We start from the raw sequence: 17,803 nt of genomic DNA on the forward strand, positions 1-17,803 counted from the left end.
TTGAAGGAATCCGCTCACCTACGCGTCTCAGTGCAGATATTGCTCTTGCATGTATAGCTCCTATGCATGTTTTCCCAGATACAGAAAGGAAGATCCCAGGCTATGACTAAATTAAACTGCAATCCCTATGGAGGAGCAGTCTTTGGAAGAATAAACAATAATAGGAAATCACAAAGAAAAAGAACAACAGAATGGGATACTTTAATGAAATGAATAGAAGTTGTTTGATTATGTCTCACAGGGTCACTTTAGGTTTAAGGCAGGAAACACAATAAATAATTTAACAAAGAAATATGGGATATAAACAACACAAAGACAAAGTATCATGATTCTGAACCCTTCTCAATGGTCAGAGCTTAATTAACTCTCCAACTTATCAGCTCCTCTTTATCTCCTCATTTGCAGTTTAATTACCCATAATACTTTTCATTGTACAGTATACAATGTAGAAAATGTGTCCAAACAACACACATAAAACCAGTACTTTCTGAGCCATTATCCCCAGTCTTTGTCACATCTGCTGGCTATTAATCAGCCCCCAGTTAGCTCATCAACAGGCACATTGAATAGAGGAACAACAGCAGGTAAACACTCTGGCAGGTGTACATGCACAATCACGTCCTGCCTTCCAGAGCATTCACTCTGATTGGAGATTAATGCCTCCATCTGGGCCTCATTACAACTCGGGAAGTTGCCCTGCACTTTTTCAAAAGATGCACAAACGGGATAGACGTTAAAAAAGAGGTCACCGGTTTGATGAAGCCATCTATTAACTTCCATCACAGCTGCAGATGGCAGTATATGGTTTGGATTAATAGGCAGCCAAAGTTTTTAAAGCCTCATGTCATTCATAAAATGTCAATACATTTATCGTATGTAAATGCAGCGTAATTGTGACGTCCAGGACCCAGTACCGGGAAGACAAGATAACCGTACTGCCATTGAAAATATGTCACATTGTCATGTCATATGTCACAATGTCATATTTCATTTCCAATAATGAACCTGACATTAGGCACATGCTTCCACATTTTAAGCCCTTGACAAACAATCTTGACACTTGACATCGAAAATCAATGCAATTAATCAATTTCACAGTATGACAGACTGAAAATGAACTTGAGCACAGACACAGGCTCACAGAGGGCTTGTAATTGGGTCAAATGAAGTGACAGTGTCCTAGAAAGTGAGTAAACGCAGGTGCATGTGTGTTTTCCCGTTGACAGTTGACAGCATGACGTCTCACACACACCTATTCTCCAATAATTCTCTCGGAACCCTTCTAAACTGACACATTTTGTGAGTGCTGTTTGCTACAGTATATCTGATGCTCCCACAATGCATTGTCTACCTCCTGCTACCTTTCCCCCACTTTGAAGCTCATTCACTTAAATCAGCATTATTATTCTATGTCTAATGGGCTTAATGGTGAGATTGCGATGTAAATAATGCATCTGCGCTAGACTGAATTGAAAAAGAATATTGGAGTAAAACTGAGTGAGATTAAATGAGCCCCATTAAAACATGTTTTTGGGGGAGTTTTTGCTCCTGCAGCAAATGGAGTTCATTATATGGCGTACGTAAATTTAAAAGTAGCCTCGAGGTCGTTGAAGCACATTTGTGAATAGGTGGTTCGCTGTTAAAATGTCTGCACGTGCAGGGAAAGTATACAGTGTAGTTAAAAGAAAATCAGGGAATATGTAATGTGCTCACTCAATCAAGAATGACGGCCAAAGTGCAGTAAAAAAAACGTAGCCCCACCAAGCAAAGCAACTATGAAATAAGTGCTTTGCTGGGTGGTAAAGCAACAGTTGAGAAATTATAGACTGAATAACAATGGGCGTAGAATCAAGTACGGAAAGTGAAGCCAATGTGAAAGTGCCTGTATTCTTCTATATAAGTCTATGACAAAATGAGTTTACTGTCTCGATCTTTAGTTTCAAGACTTCTTTAATACACGATGATGTTCATTTTGTAAATTGTGGTCCCATTCAGACATGTGACTGACCGGTCGTACCGTCCAATGGGTGCAGGTCGCAGCTATTGGTTGGCGTGCAGTGTCTGCAAGCTCTTGGTTAGGCCCACCCCCAACTCCTCGAAATATGGTTACTTCTGGTTTCAAAAAACTAAGTCATCCCAAACTCAAGGCTCTAAAACAGCAGTTCACAAACCGATGGGTGACGTCACAGTGGGTTGCTACTTGGTGTAAAGGTACTGGATCCCAGGTGTGAATGTGAAAAAGGATGTTTGTTCTTGTGCTGACTGAAGTTCTGTCCTGGTGAAGCCCAAAGAATCTCAAAATCTCTCTTTGTTCTCCGTATCCTCAGGTAAACGGACGTGACTTCTCCAAGGTCGACCATGACCAGGCGGTGGCGGAGGCCATCAGGCGAGACCCCATCGTTGTCCAGGTTCTCCGGCGAACCCCTAACACAGTTGCGGGGGCCGTCCCACACAGCGGCATGCCACAGGACGTGTGCGTCATCGACGTTTGCACACAGACGGACATCACCTTCGAGCACATCATGGCACTGGCCAAGCTCCGGCCTGCGACCCCACCCGTCCCTGACATCTGTCCCTTCCTTTTGTCTGACAGGTGAGGGGAAAACACTGTGTAACTGTACTGCAACTGCACAAAGTTTTAGCCTTCCATGCATCTTCTGAAAGGTACCTGAGTGTTAATGGCACACACTGAGATGAGATGGGCAGGTCGGACAATTCATTTCATGGTAGTTATTAAGCAGTTGTATCACAGTGTGGAAACCTCCAGCAGAGCTAAGTACTTTGTCCCTGTGATATCATTTTGCGGAGCCAGACTTGCAAGCAATAATTGCTTCTGTGTGATACATCCATTTCCTTTAATGGGAGCTTTGCTGGCCGATTAAAAGCCAATGGGCTGATAGAGCTGGCATTCTGGCGAGACATCCATTCTGTGGCTATTAATAGGTCTTTGCCGGGCAGCAAATGAAATCAATTTGTCCTATAACACTACAAATCTACCAGCGTTGGCCAATGATTATGAAGAGGCAATTATCATGGCAGCAATTTACAGAGGTCACGGCTTTACTGTGGTAATGGGTAAAGTCTGCATTGCTTGTTCAGAGTTTTGTTGCAGAATAGGATGAGCATTGTGAAGAAATACATGCAGAAGACTGAGAACCCCATCAAAACCTCATGTTCAAATTGGAATTTCTCAGTTATTAAGCAAATAATTATAGTTTTGTCAATGCTGCACAAACATGAACAGGCTCTGTCTTGCCAAATTAGCACATTCACCCATGTGTCATGATTCCATCACTGTCGATTAGAGCAATATGGAGAGGTGAGAGAGCAGTTGTCAGTGCATGTGTGACGTCGATCATGACGTGCGGGGGGGGGGGGGTGAAAACGGAACAACAAGCTTCTCTACTGGCTATGGAAAAGCATTTACCTGCGTATATACACTAATTCTGAAGGTATAACAGGATATTTCACACACTGGAAACATGCATGCGAGAACAAGCAGTAATGATCTATTTTCTTTCTCTTCTCTAGCTGTCATTCCATCCACACCATGGAGCACGAGTTTTATGAATGTCCAGAGTACCTGTCTAACACGCCTGCAGAGGTGGAGAGGACGGAAGAGTATGAATACGAGGTACAGCTTTGCACTGCACTGATACTAGGACATTATGATATATTGCTAAGCCTGAAAGCAGTTGAATTGAAGTGTAATTAAAATGTAATGAAATTAGCCTAAAAAATATGTATGTGGTATTTCAAGCTAAACCACTGTCTTCCTCTGTCTGGTAGCTTTATAGTGATATACACAACTTGCCAGTGAAGCATCAAACTGTTGAGCACAACACTTGAGAGCAATAGAGTTATTTGTGTCTTTCTGTGCTGTTGTAACTAGATTAAAAAGGTTTGAGTCTTTTCTGTTGATGCAGTAGACTCTGAGGCCTCCATTGTGTCAGTAATACAAAATCCCAGGAGACCATCCAAGTCCAGCTCACAAGTCCCATAACAATACAAGAGAAATTGCCTATACCACAATAATACAAGAAAATTGTCCGGCCCTTGTCAGAGAAGTGTACTCTCTTTGGATTGTTTTGTGTAGCGGAGCCCAGTCCTTGGGTTTGAAAAAGGAAAGGCCATTCTTCATGTAATGGTACCAAAGGGAAAAAAGGCCTCTCTGTTGAATTGCCTGTGTGCTTCACTCTCAGGCAGCGAGTTTCCCTTTCATCATGAACTGTCCTTCAGGAATATTTGGGCTGTTTTGAAAATCGTCATCGAGATTGTGAATAGAGAGTGCTCACTACGTATCAGTGGGAAAACTAATTAAAAACAGGAGATGATGATATTAGAAATTAAATTAGCTTTAGTGGGAATCCACAGCAAATTTAGATTTATACCAGATATTCCAGACCATGATCCGAACTAAGGTTCATGTCTTTGTAATATTGCTTACATTTGATCTGGTTAGTTTTGGTTTCACATTATAATTTACGGAGCACACTAAAGACTTTTGTATGACATATGTACGTCCTGTTACATGGGCTGCATCTACCTGACAGTGATTGGTTTGTAGACTGGTGAGCGTCAGCGTGATGTCAATTCAGAGGGTAGTAGTCTGTCCGTTTGAATGGAGAAAATGAATTGACCAGTTCACTTCGTTAATATCGTTGCCACTGTGATCGTTACGGTATTACTACCATCAAAATGAACATCCTCGTCGTTCAGACATTATGTCATCAGAGGCAAAGCAATCCTGTCTCGGTTGTAGATCAGGAATTTTTCTAAATCAGGAACAATAAAGTGGCCACAATTTACAGAGAGGGGACAATTATATGTCCACCCCTAATTCAATGTCGTAGATTTAACATCCTGTGGTGAGGTGAGGGTGTATCTGTGTGTGTATCTGTGTATCTGTGTGTGTGTGGTGTGCCCTATTCAGTCAATGCTCTGCACCCACAAGTGTCTCCATTCTAACTGATGCATCATGCAAGTCAGACGGTGAGTGCACCTCGATGTCACGCTAGGTGACAGTGATGGGTGACGTTTGGTGCTGTCAGTTCTCCCCGACCTGGTTTAATGGGCGCTCCCTGGCTCAGTGAACTGCATTGTGGGTCATTAGGATCCCTCTGCTGCCAGCTGGGGCCCTAACTCCACGTCATCTGGAGACTTTCCTGTCGGGGGTCGGCAGGGGGGGAGTGGGGGAGTGCCTGTGTGTGGTAATAGCAGTATAGTATCAGAACAAGGTCAGCTTCAATGTAACAAACCGACGTATAAACACACACACACACAACTCCCACCCCCACCTGCCAGACACACACCACTTACCTCTGTCCATCCATGTGTATCTAACTGAAACATGAACGGCTTTCCTCTCGGATGAAACAGAATGGTGCTGCCATTCCCAGGAACATTACTTCTGACTGCCAGCCTTAGCTTCCCTTCAAACTGATTGTCCACATGGGCGCTCCTGCTGTCATAATACTCTCTCTGGTTCTGCCAAATCTACCGTCCTGTAACGGCAGAAAGTGCACGAGGAAACGAAGTTAGAGAGAAACCGGTTTTATGTAGTCATGCTTTGTTTGTTCCAGTGGAAAAGAGAGACGTTCCTTTTTAAAATCACAGTTACTAAACAAACTGTCATGAATTAGGAGATAATGATCTGCAATTTTAACTAATTGTGGGTATTTCTATCTACTTGCCAGGCAATGATGAATGATGGCGGATTTGAATGAAATCTATGTTTGGTCAGTCCCAGTTAATGCAGTGGCAGACAGCAGCCAGAGAGCAGTTTGCCAAATTATCATTGTCAACAAGTGCCAAAAGACAGAGAGAGATATTGTGATGCCAAATATTGAACAAGAACAAATAATCCTTAACAGTTTTCAGACATGAAATGTGGAAAATACAAGGGGGGCTGGCAGGAAAAGTTCTGGAAACTGACTCTGACATTTGCCCCTTTTCAGGAAATTCCAAATCCACACTCAAACTTTGTAGCATGAGTTTTCCCTTAAAAACGGGAAAGTCTAAAACGCAAACCAGAATAACCCTGATGACATCATTGGGTTTATTTTGGCACAAACCCTTCCAAATGGTTTGTGGTGAGATGACCAGTGGCCATAAAAGCTCTCATCATAACAAACTGGTTGGCAAGGACCACAGCAGATTTATTTTTTTTAAACGCTGAAAGAAGTTTAATTTCCTGACTGACTGAATTTTCATCACTGTACATTAAAGGCCCCAGAGAAGTGACAGCTGAGGGGACGTCATCGTCCGCTGTGTGGAATCAATGAGCTGAAGAACATCAGGCTCGGCAGCAATGTCTTGTGAATGAAACATGGAATAACTGTTATGAGCGTATAAGACTCAAACAGATGTTGGATGTGGCTCTAAAAGACATGATGCCACATATTGGCAGTCTATATTTCTCATATAACATGTGGTAAATGTGGTTAGTGTATACGGAAAATGATCTCCACAAATTGCCACCACAGGGCGATAATTCAAACTCCGCAGCAGCACAGATTACAATCCAATCATCGCTAACCGAGCACTTTCGACAGTTTCGGCATCCACTGGCTCCGCACATCTGGAGACCACTCAGCAGTGAGCACTACGCCACGATAACTGACGCCGGTAATTCACTAAAAACCCGGCGTACCACCCAATGTGTGCTGACATTCAGGCGTTAGTACCGTCTGATCTCTGTGTGCACTGCTGGTATTTCCCTGTCAGGGTTCGTACAAATCAGCCGGTGGATGAGGAGTGTGTGTGTGTGTGTCTGTGTGTGTGTGTGTGTCTGTGTGTGTGTGTGTGGTAACGACTGGTGCACTGTGTTGCAGTATAACAAACTCCCTATAACACAAACACCAACCTTTGAAGGTCAGGGCTGTCTGCATAGGGGGTTAAATGCCACAGAAATTAATTACTTCCCCTGTCAATCTCTGATATCGTGGTTTCCCATGACAAAAAAAAAGGGGCTTAATTCTCACCCACCCCCCCAAACGTCATCCCCCCGATTATTTATTTTGTTCCCCCCTACGCTACACCCCCCCTTTTCACGACTTCACAGCGCTTAAATTAATTTGGCAGCATGGGGTTAATAAAGATTGCCCGCCAGAGTTATCTTTATGTGATTACCTTTCATACACGGCAGAGATCAAAAGCGGCCAGTTGCAAATCAGGGGGGTAAATTTTAGGGAAATTTGCATCCGTCACGAGCAGCCATCAAAGAGCTGCCGGCTCCGCTGCCACACGCTGAGCTCAGTGCGATACCAACAGGCTGATATTTCACCGATGAACGGAACACGTGCTCTGCCACTGTGCATGTTTCATATATCATAGTGTCTCTACACTGTTCTGTGTTCTAAGAGTGCACGTTCCCTCCGCTGGGTTGAATTGTAGTGTAGCGACTCCAAGTCTCAATCTGGGTGAATACACAGCAGCAGAGTGAGGAGCTGAACCAGGACCGGAAGGGACGAAACCACTTTAGAACTGAATGCTACCTCAGTCCATGTGTATGTGCTGCACCATTGACTGTATATTAAAGATGGACGACCTGACCGCTCCCCAAAAGTGAAGCCAAAATGTCTCAATCCCCCCCTGCTGGCTAGCTGCACTATAGGTCACATCTAATAAGCTCCATCCGCTGATCACTACTGCGCAAGATGGCAGCATTTGTATCCAGGATTTTTTGGCTTCAGTTATGTGTATTGGGAAGAATCGTCCATCATCCAAGAGTCGTCCATCTTTAAACACCGTCTATTCACTGTCGAGTCGGGCTGGGTTCTGACAAAAATGAAATGATTCCATCTAATTGTTTTGTTACGGTACACATGCCATGCAGGGTTGGTTTTATCTCCAGCTTCATCGAAATTTTGAAACCCAAACCCTTGATAATCTTTGATTTCCAAATGGTGTTTTACACATTTTTGTTCATTTTTTAAATACCATTTCTTTTAATTTCAAAATCCATGTTTCAGTCATCCTTAGAGCTTAACAAATTTATAACATTTTTATTTTCAAAATCAATATGTGCATGTGAAAAGGTCTCTTTGCCTAAAGCAGTTTTTCTTCCTTAATCATTCCCTGAAAGTGATTAGTAATATTGACGTGATATTGAAGATCAAGTTGGACCTGGTCTCCCATGGGCGGGACCATTTAATTCGTAATTCAGAAATCAAATTTTATGTTTTTAAAAAATCCATCCAATCCACCTGTGACCTCATCTGATCATAAGAGGTGAAACATTATTGGATTAAAACGTTGTTTGGTGTGTTTGTGTGTCACAGGAGGTGGAGCTGTGTCGGCAGAACAACCAGGAGAAGCTCGGCCTGACGCTCTGCTACAGGACCGACGAGGAGGAGGACACCAGCATCTATGTCAGCCAGGTATTGGCAAAGAGAGGATGGTTACGTTTAACTGAAGAAAAGAACAAGTGTCCCTTAATGAAGTCTCAGGCCCCTACAATCAGTTTCTGCTGGTTTAGGAAGTTGTGAAAAGACGTCCATGAAATCCCATTTTAATTTCCTGTCTTTACATAGTGAAGCAGAGTGGAATTCAAAGTAAATTAGAGGAGGAGGGAGTGAAAAATGTTGCCAGTCGAACGAGCCGCTCGTAGCTAAGGAGGAAGTTGGGTTTGAAATGTGACTCCCGTTCTGCCGTTTGACATCCCTCTTGTTTTAATTGAAGCTTTTAATTGGTTCTGAGCGACAGCCTCCTCTTTCCCCCGACCGCAGCATCTTCAATGACACATTACACCGACCCCCCCCTGTCTCTGCATACCACACATGCGAACACACAGCAGAGAGATCACTTTTAAAATTCTTGTTCGGGGGAAAAAATTAACTTCCTCTTGCAAAATAGAGACAAACGTGAATGAATGGTGTAATTTTGAGGGGTTTTACGCAAGTGAATGTGGGGGGGAAATGCCGAGTCTGAGTGCAGGTGCAGTTTCAATCCCGTCACGGACACAAAGGCGTGAGGGTGTGAAAAGTAAGAGCTGCCATGAGGAGCAGAAAGCCGCCATAAGGATGTAAACGGCAGAATTACAAAGAGCTGCAGTATATTTAACTCCTCGCAGCCTTTATATACAATATTACTTATATACGGTATGAACTCTGACAGATTTGTTGTTTTTCTTGAACTGCACAAAGACAACAGCACCTTCTGAGCCCCCCGCAGACTGAAAACAGGTCTCCTACTGACACAACATTTCTATTTCTGTTTACATGATAAAAGGATAGAAATGCTAATTTACCCTCATTAAAATATATGGATATGTAGTGCGGCTGCAACTTTGGGAAGTATGTGTTTTTTTTTCCCCACTAAGGTTCAATGTAAGAAAGAACAAAATTTATCAAATGATTGTTGTGGGTTTGAAGTGTTGTGCTGATGCTCATATCCACTGGGACCCATTTACAAACATATGAGGCGATGATTCATTCAACTAGAGCAGAGTCGAGTCTGTGCAGTAAACACCAGCGACGTTTTTATGTTTTAAGTTGTTTTGTTTTTTATTGATTCTCTTTCTTCACTCATGCTCCCTATATGAAACCCATTCTGTTTCATATAATGTAAAAAGATTTACATGCTTCTTTAGTCAGTCACCAGCTGCCGAACTCAGGATATACGAGAATCGTCCTTTGACTCCAGAGCTGCAGGATCCAGATCTGACACTTTTCAGCTATTATTATGATTCATTATTATCTCCACCAAGGAGGTTGTGTTTTTTGGTCGGTTTGTTTGTAAGCAAGATAACACAAAAACTAATGAATGGATTATAACACACCTTAGTGGAAGGCTGCAGTGTGGATCCAGATCAGGCGGCGGATGCAGGAAACTTTCCTTTATTCCTCAAAGAGTAATTCATGGAACTTGATGGAAAAAAATCTGACATATTTAGGGGACCCAGTGCTTTCCTTGGGAACATTTGTGTTTCTCTATAATATTGAACGGTCTCAACTTATAAAGTGCCTTGAGATAATGTATGTTGTGATTTGGTGCTATATAAATAAGTTAAATTGATAGATGTTTGCTCTCAGGAAGAACAACCTGTGCCATATGAGGTTGTCAATGATAAAATAAGTGTTCTCTCTTCGTGAAACCACAAAAGATTTTTTCTTGGCCCCCGATGTGAGAGCAGTGGTGAGAGAGTGATACAGCTTCACACTGACCAGCTTCCCGCATTGATTTCCATGCTCTTTCTGCGCAGGTGGAGCCAAACAGCATAGCAGCGAGAGACGGGCGCATCAAGGAAGGAGATCGTATTTTACAGGTGTGTAGTTTTATCTCCTCTGTGCCCAAAGTGCACACCCACACACTTCAGGTTATATTATGAACTCACTCTTTTAAGTCTCAGTGTACTTCACATCCTTCAGATCAGCCTCATGAGCCGGCATTACCGCCCTGTGGTTGTATGTCTCCGCCAACCAGTGCAGTTTCAATCTAAGTCAATTTTTTTCCAGACTCGTGTCAGGGGGGTACTCAAATTTAATCAGTTCATCCTTGAGCCAATTTGAAGAAATTTCCTCTTGTTCTTGCGATATATACTGTATTATGATTTTTCTTCATTCAACCTGCTTTTTAGAGAACATCTTCTTCAAGAACCTCTTTTTAGAAAATATCCAATTTATGTGTCTGCAGTCCTGCCAAATATATAGTTTGTACAGTTTTTATTCACTGTTACAACGAGCATTACATCATGTTTAGCACTGCTCTCTGCCTCATTATAGAAAAACACCTATAGGGTCAGATTGTAGTTGGCTTTATTTATGAATGTCTCTAGGATGCTCTCACAGTATACGGATTAGAAGACTGGCTTCTAATAGAGGCCTGTGGGAGAGATACACATAGACATACACTTTCTGAAATACACACTTTTTGGTTTATATTTTCATTCAGATACCAATATAATCCTGCCCCCGCTTGACCAGTAAATGAGTTTATTGAAAACACCCTGCACCTCTTCCTGCCTGCCTCCTGATTGGCTGAAGCGTATTGCCTGAAAGTCTATTTAAACCTCCAGAGCCACATGGTCTGCAAGTTGTGTTCACAGCAGCAGAATGTGAGGAGTCGCTCAGTTCTTTGTTTGCATTTCTGAGTCATGTGGTCTTGCTCTGATGATCTTTGCTGTTATATATGAGATGAAACTAATTATCTTTTGACAAGACATTTTAAAACAAAGCCTTGGACTCTAGGCTGTGTTCAAAATCACTCATTCACTCCCTACCCACTTTATTTCGACATAGCAGACTCAACATGTCATGTCACTTTAAATGTGCTATATCAGTGTTGGTCGGTACATATTATACTGAGAATATTTGCCCACCTGAATAAACTGATATTATTTACTATCTGATACAACTTTAATTTCCTTTCAATCAAGTATTTTCTGTTTGTCGCTGCTTCTATTGAGTCACATCGGAGGCTTTTTATTCATTTCCTCTTTCTTCATGATGGTATATGTTGCTCAGTTAGGGACCATCACTTCTACACTATTTTTCACAATGCATGTATTGGGATAACTACCAAAACAACAATTAACAGGGGGAAAAAACGTAGAAACCTCAGAGAGAACCACATGGGAGGGATCCCTCTCCCAGGACGGACAGACGTGCAATAGATGCCACTTGTAACTGAGAAAATCAACAAAATAAAAGTTTAATTTGCAAAAATTATTAGAAGAAACTGTTTATAACATATGGAAAAGTGAGTCAATGTCATTTTTTAATTTAAAAAATGTCTGATAGAGATGAAGGGAGTAGCAATGACAAATGAATTGAGGAGTTATTGTCAGTAGTGGTTGAGTATTTATAGATCAAGCAAATAGTTCAGAACATATCCTGCAAACGAAACTCCAGTCTGAACATCTCTCCGCCTCATTTATTTCATATAGCATTTTGTGTGTGACTCATTTTGGATACTTCCATGTAGTCCACTGTGTTCCTGTTGGTGGAGTGTGTGAACTTTGTTTTATCTCAGATTGAACACGGCCGTTGTGCACTTACCAGGAACTATGATTGCTTAATTTGACGGCAGTTTTCGTCATCAAATTATCAACCAGCTTGTTTGTTCACTTAGGCAGGAAAAAGAAACCAAATACTTAAGCTATGATGAGATGTGTGCCCCCTGATTCACTCATGGAAATTAAGCCACCATTAGTGCCACTTACATGTTCTTTACCCTATGCTGCCATTTTTACAACTTCAAAAACACATTGGTGGTCTGTCCACTTCCACTATGCAAGACTTCAACTTTTTCACTGCTTAGGGGGGACCATCTGAGTACTCATAGTGCACTGCATGATTCCATTATTGTAAGTGTGAATACTCTTCTGTGAGTATCAGTAGAAGAACATGAATAGAGACAGTGTTAGAGTACGTCCGTTCTCTCTCTGTAGTGTCTCTGTTTTCCGGTAGTAAAGCTAGGGGCCCCTTGTACTCCTGGCCCTATTATCTCCGTCTGACAGCCCCATTACTCAGTGGGGCTGCCAGTTTTATTACACTCATCTTTTCCTTCATGACAGTTGCATGGATGATAAAATTACAGACTGTCGTTTCTTGGGTATGTCGTCAGGACTTTCTGCAAGTTCTCTTCCCTTAACGTGAACTTGTTCTTGATGTGCAGATAAATGGCTGTGAGGTGCAAGACAGAGAGAAAGCCGTGGCCATGTTATCAAACGAAGAAGCAAGAAGCATCGTGCTGCTGGTGACGAGACCAGAAATCCAGGTGAACACACAGCACACCCACACCTACACGGGCTCCCTGCCCTCTCCTGACAACCTATGTCATGTCAGATAACAACAGCTGCCTGCCTTCCGAACTGTCAGTGCATTGTCTGAGGTTTCTGCTCCACACAATCATGTGCAGCGAGAGAGACAGATTTCTGACAAGATGTTGTGATTTCAGCTGGAGGAGGAGGAGGTATGGCTGGATGACGAGCAGCAGGAGCTGGTGGAGGAGCTGAAGATGGAGATCCTGGAGGAGAGGAGGAAGCAGAAGGAGCATAGTTTTGACAGAGGGGATGAGGTGAGTGTCAGAGCTGAGAGAAATGAATCAAAATAAGCCAGAAAGAGGCACACAACTATCTAGGAAAGAAAAGACGGGTAGACGGGTGATAGGGGAGGAGGAAGGACACACTCATACTTGGCAGCTATGGTATCCTAAAAGTTAGGAAAAGATCATGGCTATGGCATTAAACTATGCTATCGTTATAGTTCCTGATAGGCAACCAAAGCACTAGGTTGCAGTACCAGAGGAAATCATAGGGGGCAGTGTAACCAATAGTTCAAGCGAGACAACCACAGGACACAAGGAAGAAAGTTCAATCAATGGCAGAACAGCTGCTTTTGCCTCTTAAGAGGTATATTATCACAGCCTCCTCCACTTGTTTTTAATTGTTAGAAACTCTTAACTCTGCGCTGCCCTCAAGTGGATGTATTGCTTAACAACCTTGCCAAAGTAAAGGGTGATAGAAGTATGTGGGTAGTGACGTTTACATTGTTTGACATCGTAACTCTTTTCGTATGTAGAGGCAGTAAAACAATTGACAATTGTCCAATCACAAAGCATAATGTGACCAATCATGTAGAGCAAGAAAAATAGTGCTAGTGAATGACGCTGTTTTTATGTTTCTTCTCATGCCAGCATCAAGCTGAAGAAGAGATGACAACAGACACAGCTACGTGTTCCTCCAATAATCAAGACAGCGGCTTTGGACGCAGTACAGACAGTCCGGAGCACCAACCCTTGCTTGCCAGACTACACAGGAGGAGCCCGGCCCATTGCCTGAGGGACCGATGGCAGGCAGAGCATCCGCACACAAGGCATGGGAGTGGACAGGACACCCAGAGTCAAAGGATAATGTCCAAACGTCAAGGCCAAGAAGGGGTACTCAGTATTCGCAATAGTGGAGGTGGGGTCTTAGGATTAGAGAATCGATTCCAGCAACTTCTGGAGCTCAAGTGTCAAATCCGGAATGGAGGCGAGTGTGGGGTGTACTCTATTCGACACAGTATAGAGTGTAGCCTCACTGAGCAGGGAGTAGAGGAAGCAGATGGTGGGGACAGTGAGGGAGGCGGGGGAGGTATGGAGCATGAGTTGAGAATGCTGAATGACGAACTACGAAGTATTGAGCTGGAGTGCCAGAGCATCATGCAGGCGCATCAACTCCGTCAGACACACAATCTGGACCCCTCACAGCCGGCACCCTGCTCACCAGGATGGAGCCCCAAAGACACGCACAAGCGGCACGGCAGGTTGGCCGACATCCATGAACATCCGGAGAGGTCGGACAGCGATAAGCTAAGGGAGAAGGACAGCTCCAGTGCCTACAACACAGCTGAGAGTGCACGGTCGACACCGCTAGGTATGGAGAGGTCTCCTGACCACTCGCTACAGAGACACATCAGCATCACCAACCAGAAAAACCTCAGACTAGCCTCCTCCACACCCTCAAGCCCCATCCCTATCCCCAAACCCCACAGCACCCCTAGTCATAGCAGACCGGCAGACCCAGGCCTGGTTATCTCCAGCAGCCCAGACCAGAGCAACCCCTCCAGGTCTGAGTCTGACCCTGCCCTGCCTGCAGATGATGAGAGGTGTGAGAAGAAAGGGAGGACCAGAGAGTCGAGGAGAGCGCTTCCCTATGGGTGTTCATACCAAACAACCCCCTATCAAGGCCAAGGAGGATCCAGGCAACTGCAGGTTTGTATCATGAAGATGGGATGTTTCCACCATTTGCCCTCGGGTAAAGCTCTTCTTATGACCGCTCTTAATTTTTTCTCTCTGTGTTGCAGAGCTACATGCAGCTGCTCCAACAGCACTCATCCCTGGAGTACTCCCAGAGCCAGCTGAGCCTGCTCAGCGTCTGTAGAGATCCTGTGCACCGGAGTGGACGCCCTGGGGAGCCCCGTCTGGAGTGGAAGGTCAAAGTCCGCGCTGACGGCACGCGCTACGTGGCCCGGAGGCCTGCCCGTGACCGCATCCTGAGGGAGCGGGCGCTGAGGATCCGAGAGGAGAGGAGCGGAGGCATGACCACGGATGATGATGCCATGAGCGAGATGAAGATGGGCCGCTATTGGAGCAAAGAGGAGAGGAAGCAGCACTTGGCGCGGGCCAGGGAGCAGAGGAAAAGGAGGGAGTTCATGCAAAAGAGCCGCTTGGAGTGTCTTAAAGAGGGACCGGCCAGCGGAGCCGAGGGCAGGAAAGAGATCAATATCTTAGAGCTCAGTCACAAAAAGATGATGAAGAAACGAAACAAAAAGATACTCGACAACTGGATGACGATCCAGGAGCTGATGAGCCACGGGGCCCGAGTCCCTGAGGGCTCGAAAGTACACAACGCCTTCCTGTCTGTCACAACTGTCTAACGGACACACACAGTACTGCATAATAAGCACTGTACACTTAAATATCAGGCAGCCTGAATTTCAGGAACTACTGATCTGTTTTATAAAAGTGTCAGTTTGTGAAATTAAATTATTCCGTCACTGCTCACAACTTCTGTAGCATTCCTGGAGCAACTTTTTAACTATCACTATAAGTATGTTTGAACTGTGATCGAACATTAAGAGACATCAGCCATTTAAAAAACAACTTTTTACACTGGACTTTTGATAAACTCTGGCTTCTGATAGCACATGAGTTTTGTAGCACGTTGGCTCGAACAAACCAGGAACCAACAAATTGACTTCATGTATGTACTGTGTCTTCATACTCTCCGTTCTCCTGTTTCATTACACATGAAGCGACTTCACTTGCCTCGTTCAAAGTGGCATTTTTTTTATAATGGGGAAAAATATGATATTTTTCACACTTTGTAAATTCAGTAGCTTTTTGTAAGGACATTTTTTACACTGAATGTCAATGTACTGTAAACAATTTATGGCTAATTTCTTATTTATGGTTGTATCGTCAGAGTTGACACTATTTGATTGTACTCTAGCTTAGAGTCCTGCACGGTTCCCTTTTTGCAAACCTGCTCCGTACCAGACCCAACACGTTGTCTGATATTATCAATTTTTGTTTTTTTACCTAGTTATTTGAGCTGAAGTGAAGGAGTCAAAGGTGGTGTCATTGGTTATAAAACAACCCCTTGCAACTGACTAGGTTTCATATAAACTGATATAGATATTAAAAAGTACACAATCATTTAAATTTCCATGTTCCTGACCCGGTGCAAGACTCTACTGTAGCTCCCTTTTTCTGCAGTCCATGACAGAGAGAAATGGAACTTCTCTCATCTTAAAACAATCCTTTCGTTGTGTTGATAATATCCCTCGGGTCTTTTTTTGGAGCACTCAATTTAAAGCACTGAAAATATCAATATATCATCTTAAACAGATTTACCTCAAATTACACTCAAAACTTTGAGCATCCGAGTCTTTCATGTCAGAAGCCTTTGAGTCAACCGTCAGCCCTTAATATGTTTGTGAATTATGTTAAATATGTTAAATATATTTATATTGTTTACTGTTATTTCTATTTATTGTAAATACATTTTTAAGGTCTTTCTGATAAATGTTTCACATTAAGTTGCTGTAGCCCTGAATGACCGAAAACTTTCAAGGCACTGTCAAGTGGATGTGTCCGACTGCAGCCTTTCAACCTGAACCTGCTGCTTCTCAATGTCAAGTTCATTGAAGAGGCCTTAACTTCAGTGTTTGTTGATGGTGAAATTTGTAATAAAACAACAATGAAAAGAAAGATTTTTCTTTTAGTGACTGGAATGTGTTTATTGTCACATGACCACCTGTCCATCCTTTCTCCGCTCCCCAGCGCTCCTCTCCCTCTCTGCATGTCGTCTTTTCTCTGAAGAAGCTCATCCTCTTTCTTTTCTTTTCTTTTCTTCTCTCCCATTGTTTGGCTTTCCTTCTCCTCCCTGGGGTCGTCCACCGCCGCGCTTGGCCATGGTGTGTCCTCAGGGATGAAGGCAGTTAGGACAGGGAAGGTGGCAGAACGTTTCCGTCCCGACACGTTGGCCATGAGACAAACTGCAGCGTCTCCAAAGTTATCAGCGATTCATTTTGAAGGTGGCTCAGTCAGCAGTGGCAGACGGTTGTGTCTCTGTTACAGCATATATTATGCATGCTGGGGCCAGAGGTTCTCATGTTGGAATTTGAGACGCACAGGAACTACAGTTTCCCTGATCTAAAATAAGAAGGCAATCTTAATGAGGAAAATGTATTGTTTTCTGCAGAGTACAACAAATTTGATCCTTTGTGTGTGGGGGTGTGTGGGTGGTGTCAGGCCAGGAATACATGACGTCAGAGTGAGATATTGTACACAATGTGGGAAGAGTCTTGTGCTCAGTGCTGCTGCTGTTCAATAGGGTGCAATCTGCTACAGCTACAGAAGATTACTGTTAATCGAGCACATGGGAGAATCAAATGGAAACTGCAATGATCGCCGCACCTGGAGAAACATCACACCTGCCTCCGGGCCGCACCGAACCTCCGCATGCACGCGCGTAGGAAGTCATAAAGCATTTTGATGTTGCGTGACTCGATAGCACACGCGGTAATTTACCCTGTCGCTACAGTTTACAGTATTCATGCAGTCACACTGACTGGAGGACTGACTGACAGTGTAGTTGTGGGGGGTTGGTTCTGGGTGCAGGGAGGGTACATGTGCGGAATCTGGGGGGGGTGCCTGTCCATTTAGCGATAGGAAGCATCAAAGCTTAACTCTACTCAAAGCGCTGAGGAGATGCCGGTGAAGTCTCCTCATCCCCCGTCAATCTGCTGTGTCTGTCCACAGCCCAGTGAACTGAAGAATTAATGAGACATCAGACTGGCATCGGCATCACCGC

General features: G+C 43.6%; 1 protein-coding gene across 1 annotated transcript in view; it reads left to right on the plus strand.

The window, feature by feature from the left end:
• pdzrn4 (PDZ domain containing ring finger 4) overlaps window positions 1-16,728 on the plus strand; it is a 36,179-nt gene extending 19,451 nt beyond the window's left edge. The window contains exons 2-9 of the mRNA XM_034578734.1: window positions 2,328-2,593; window positions 3,532-3,634; window positions 8,283-8,381; window positions 10,205-10,267; window positions 12,619-12,720; window positions 12,901-13,020; window positions 13,639-14,697; window positions 14,790-16,728. Coding sequence (XP_034434625.1) covers window positions 2,328-2,593; window positions 3,532-3,634; window positions 8,283-8,381; window positions 10,205-10,267; window positions 12,619-12,720; window positions 12,901-13,020; window positions 13,639-14,697; window positions 14,790-15,362 — 2,385 coding nt within the window. The 3' untranslated portion in view covers window positions 15,363-16,728. The remainder of the gene's footprint in view (window positions 1-2,327; window positions 2,594-3,531; window positions 3,635-8,282; window positions 8,382-10,204; window positions 10,268-12,618; window positions 12,721-12,900; window positions 13,021-13,638; window positions 14,698-14,789) is intronic.
• The last annotated feature ends 1,075 nt before the right edge of the window (window positions 16,729-17,803 follow it).

This window comes from Hippoglossus hippoglossus, chromosome 23 (assembly GCF_009819705.1).
Source record: "Hippoglossus hippoglossus isolate fHipHip1 chromosome 23, fHipHip1.pri, whole genome shotgun sequence".
Taxonomy (NCBI): domain Eukaryota; kingdom Metazoa; phylum Chordata; class Actinopteri; order Pleuronectiformes; family Pleuronectidae; genus Hippoglossus; species Hippoglossus hippoglossus.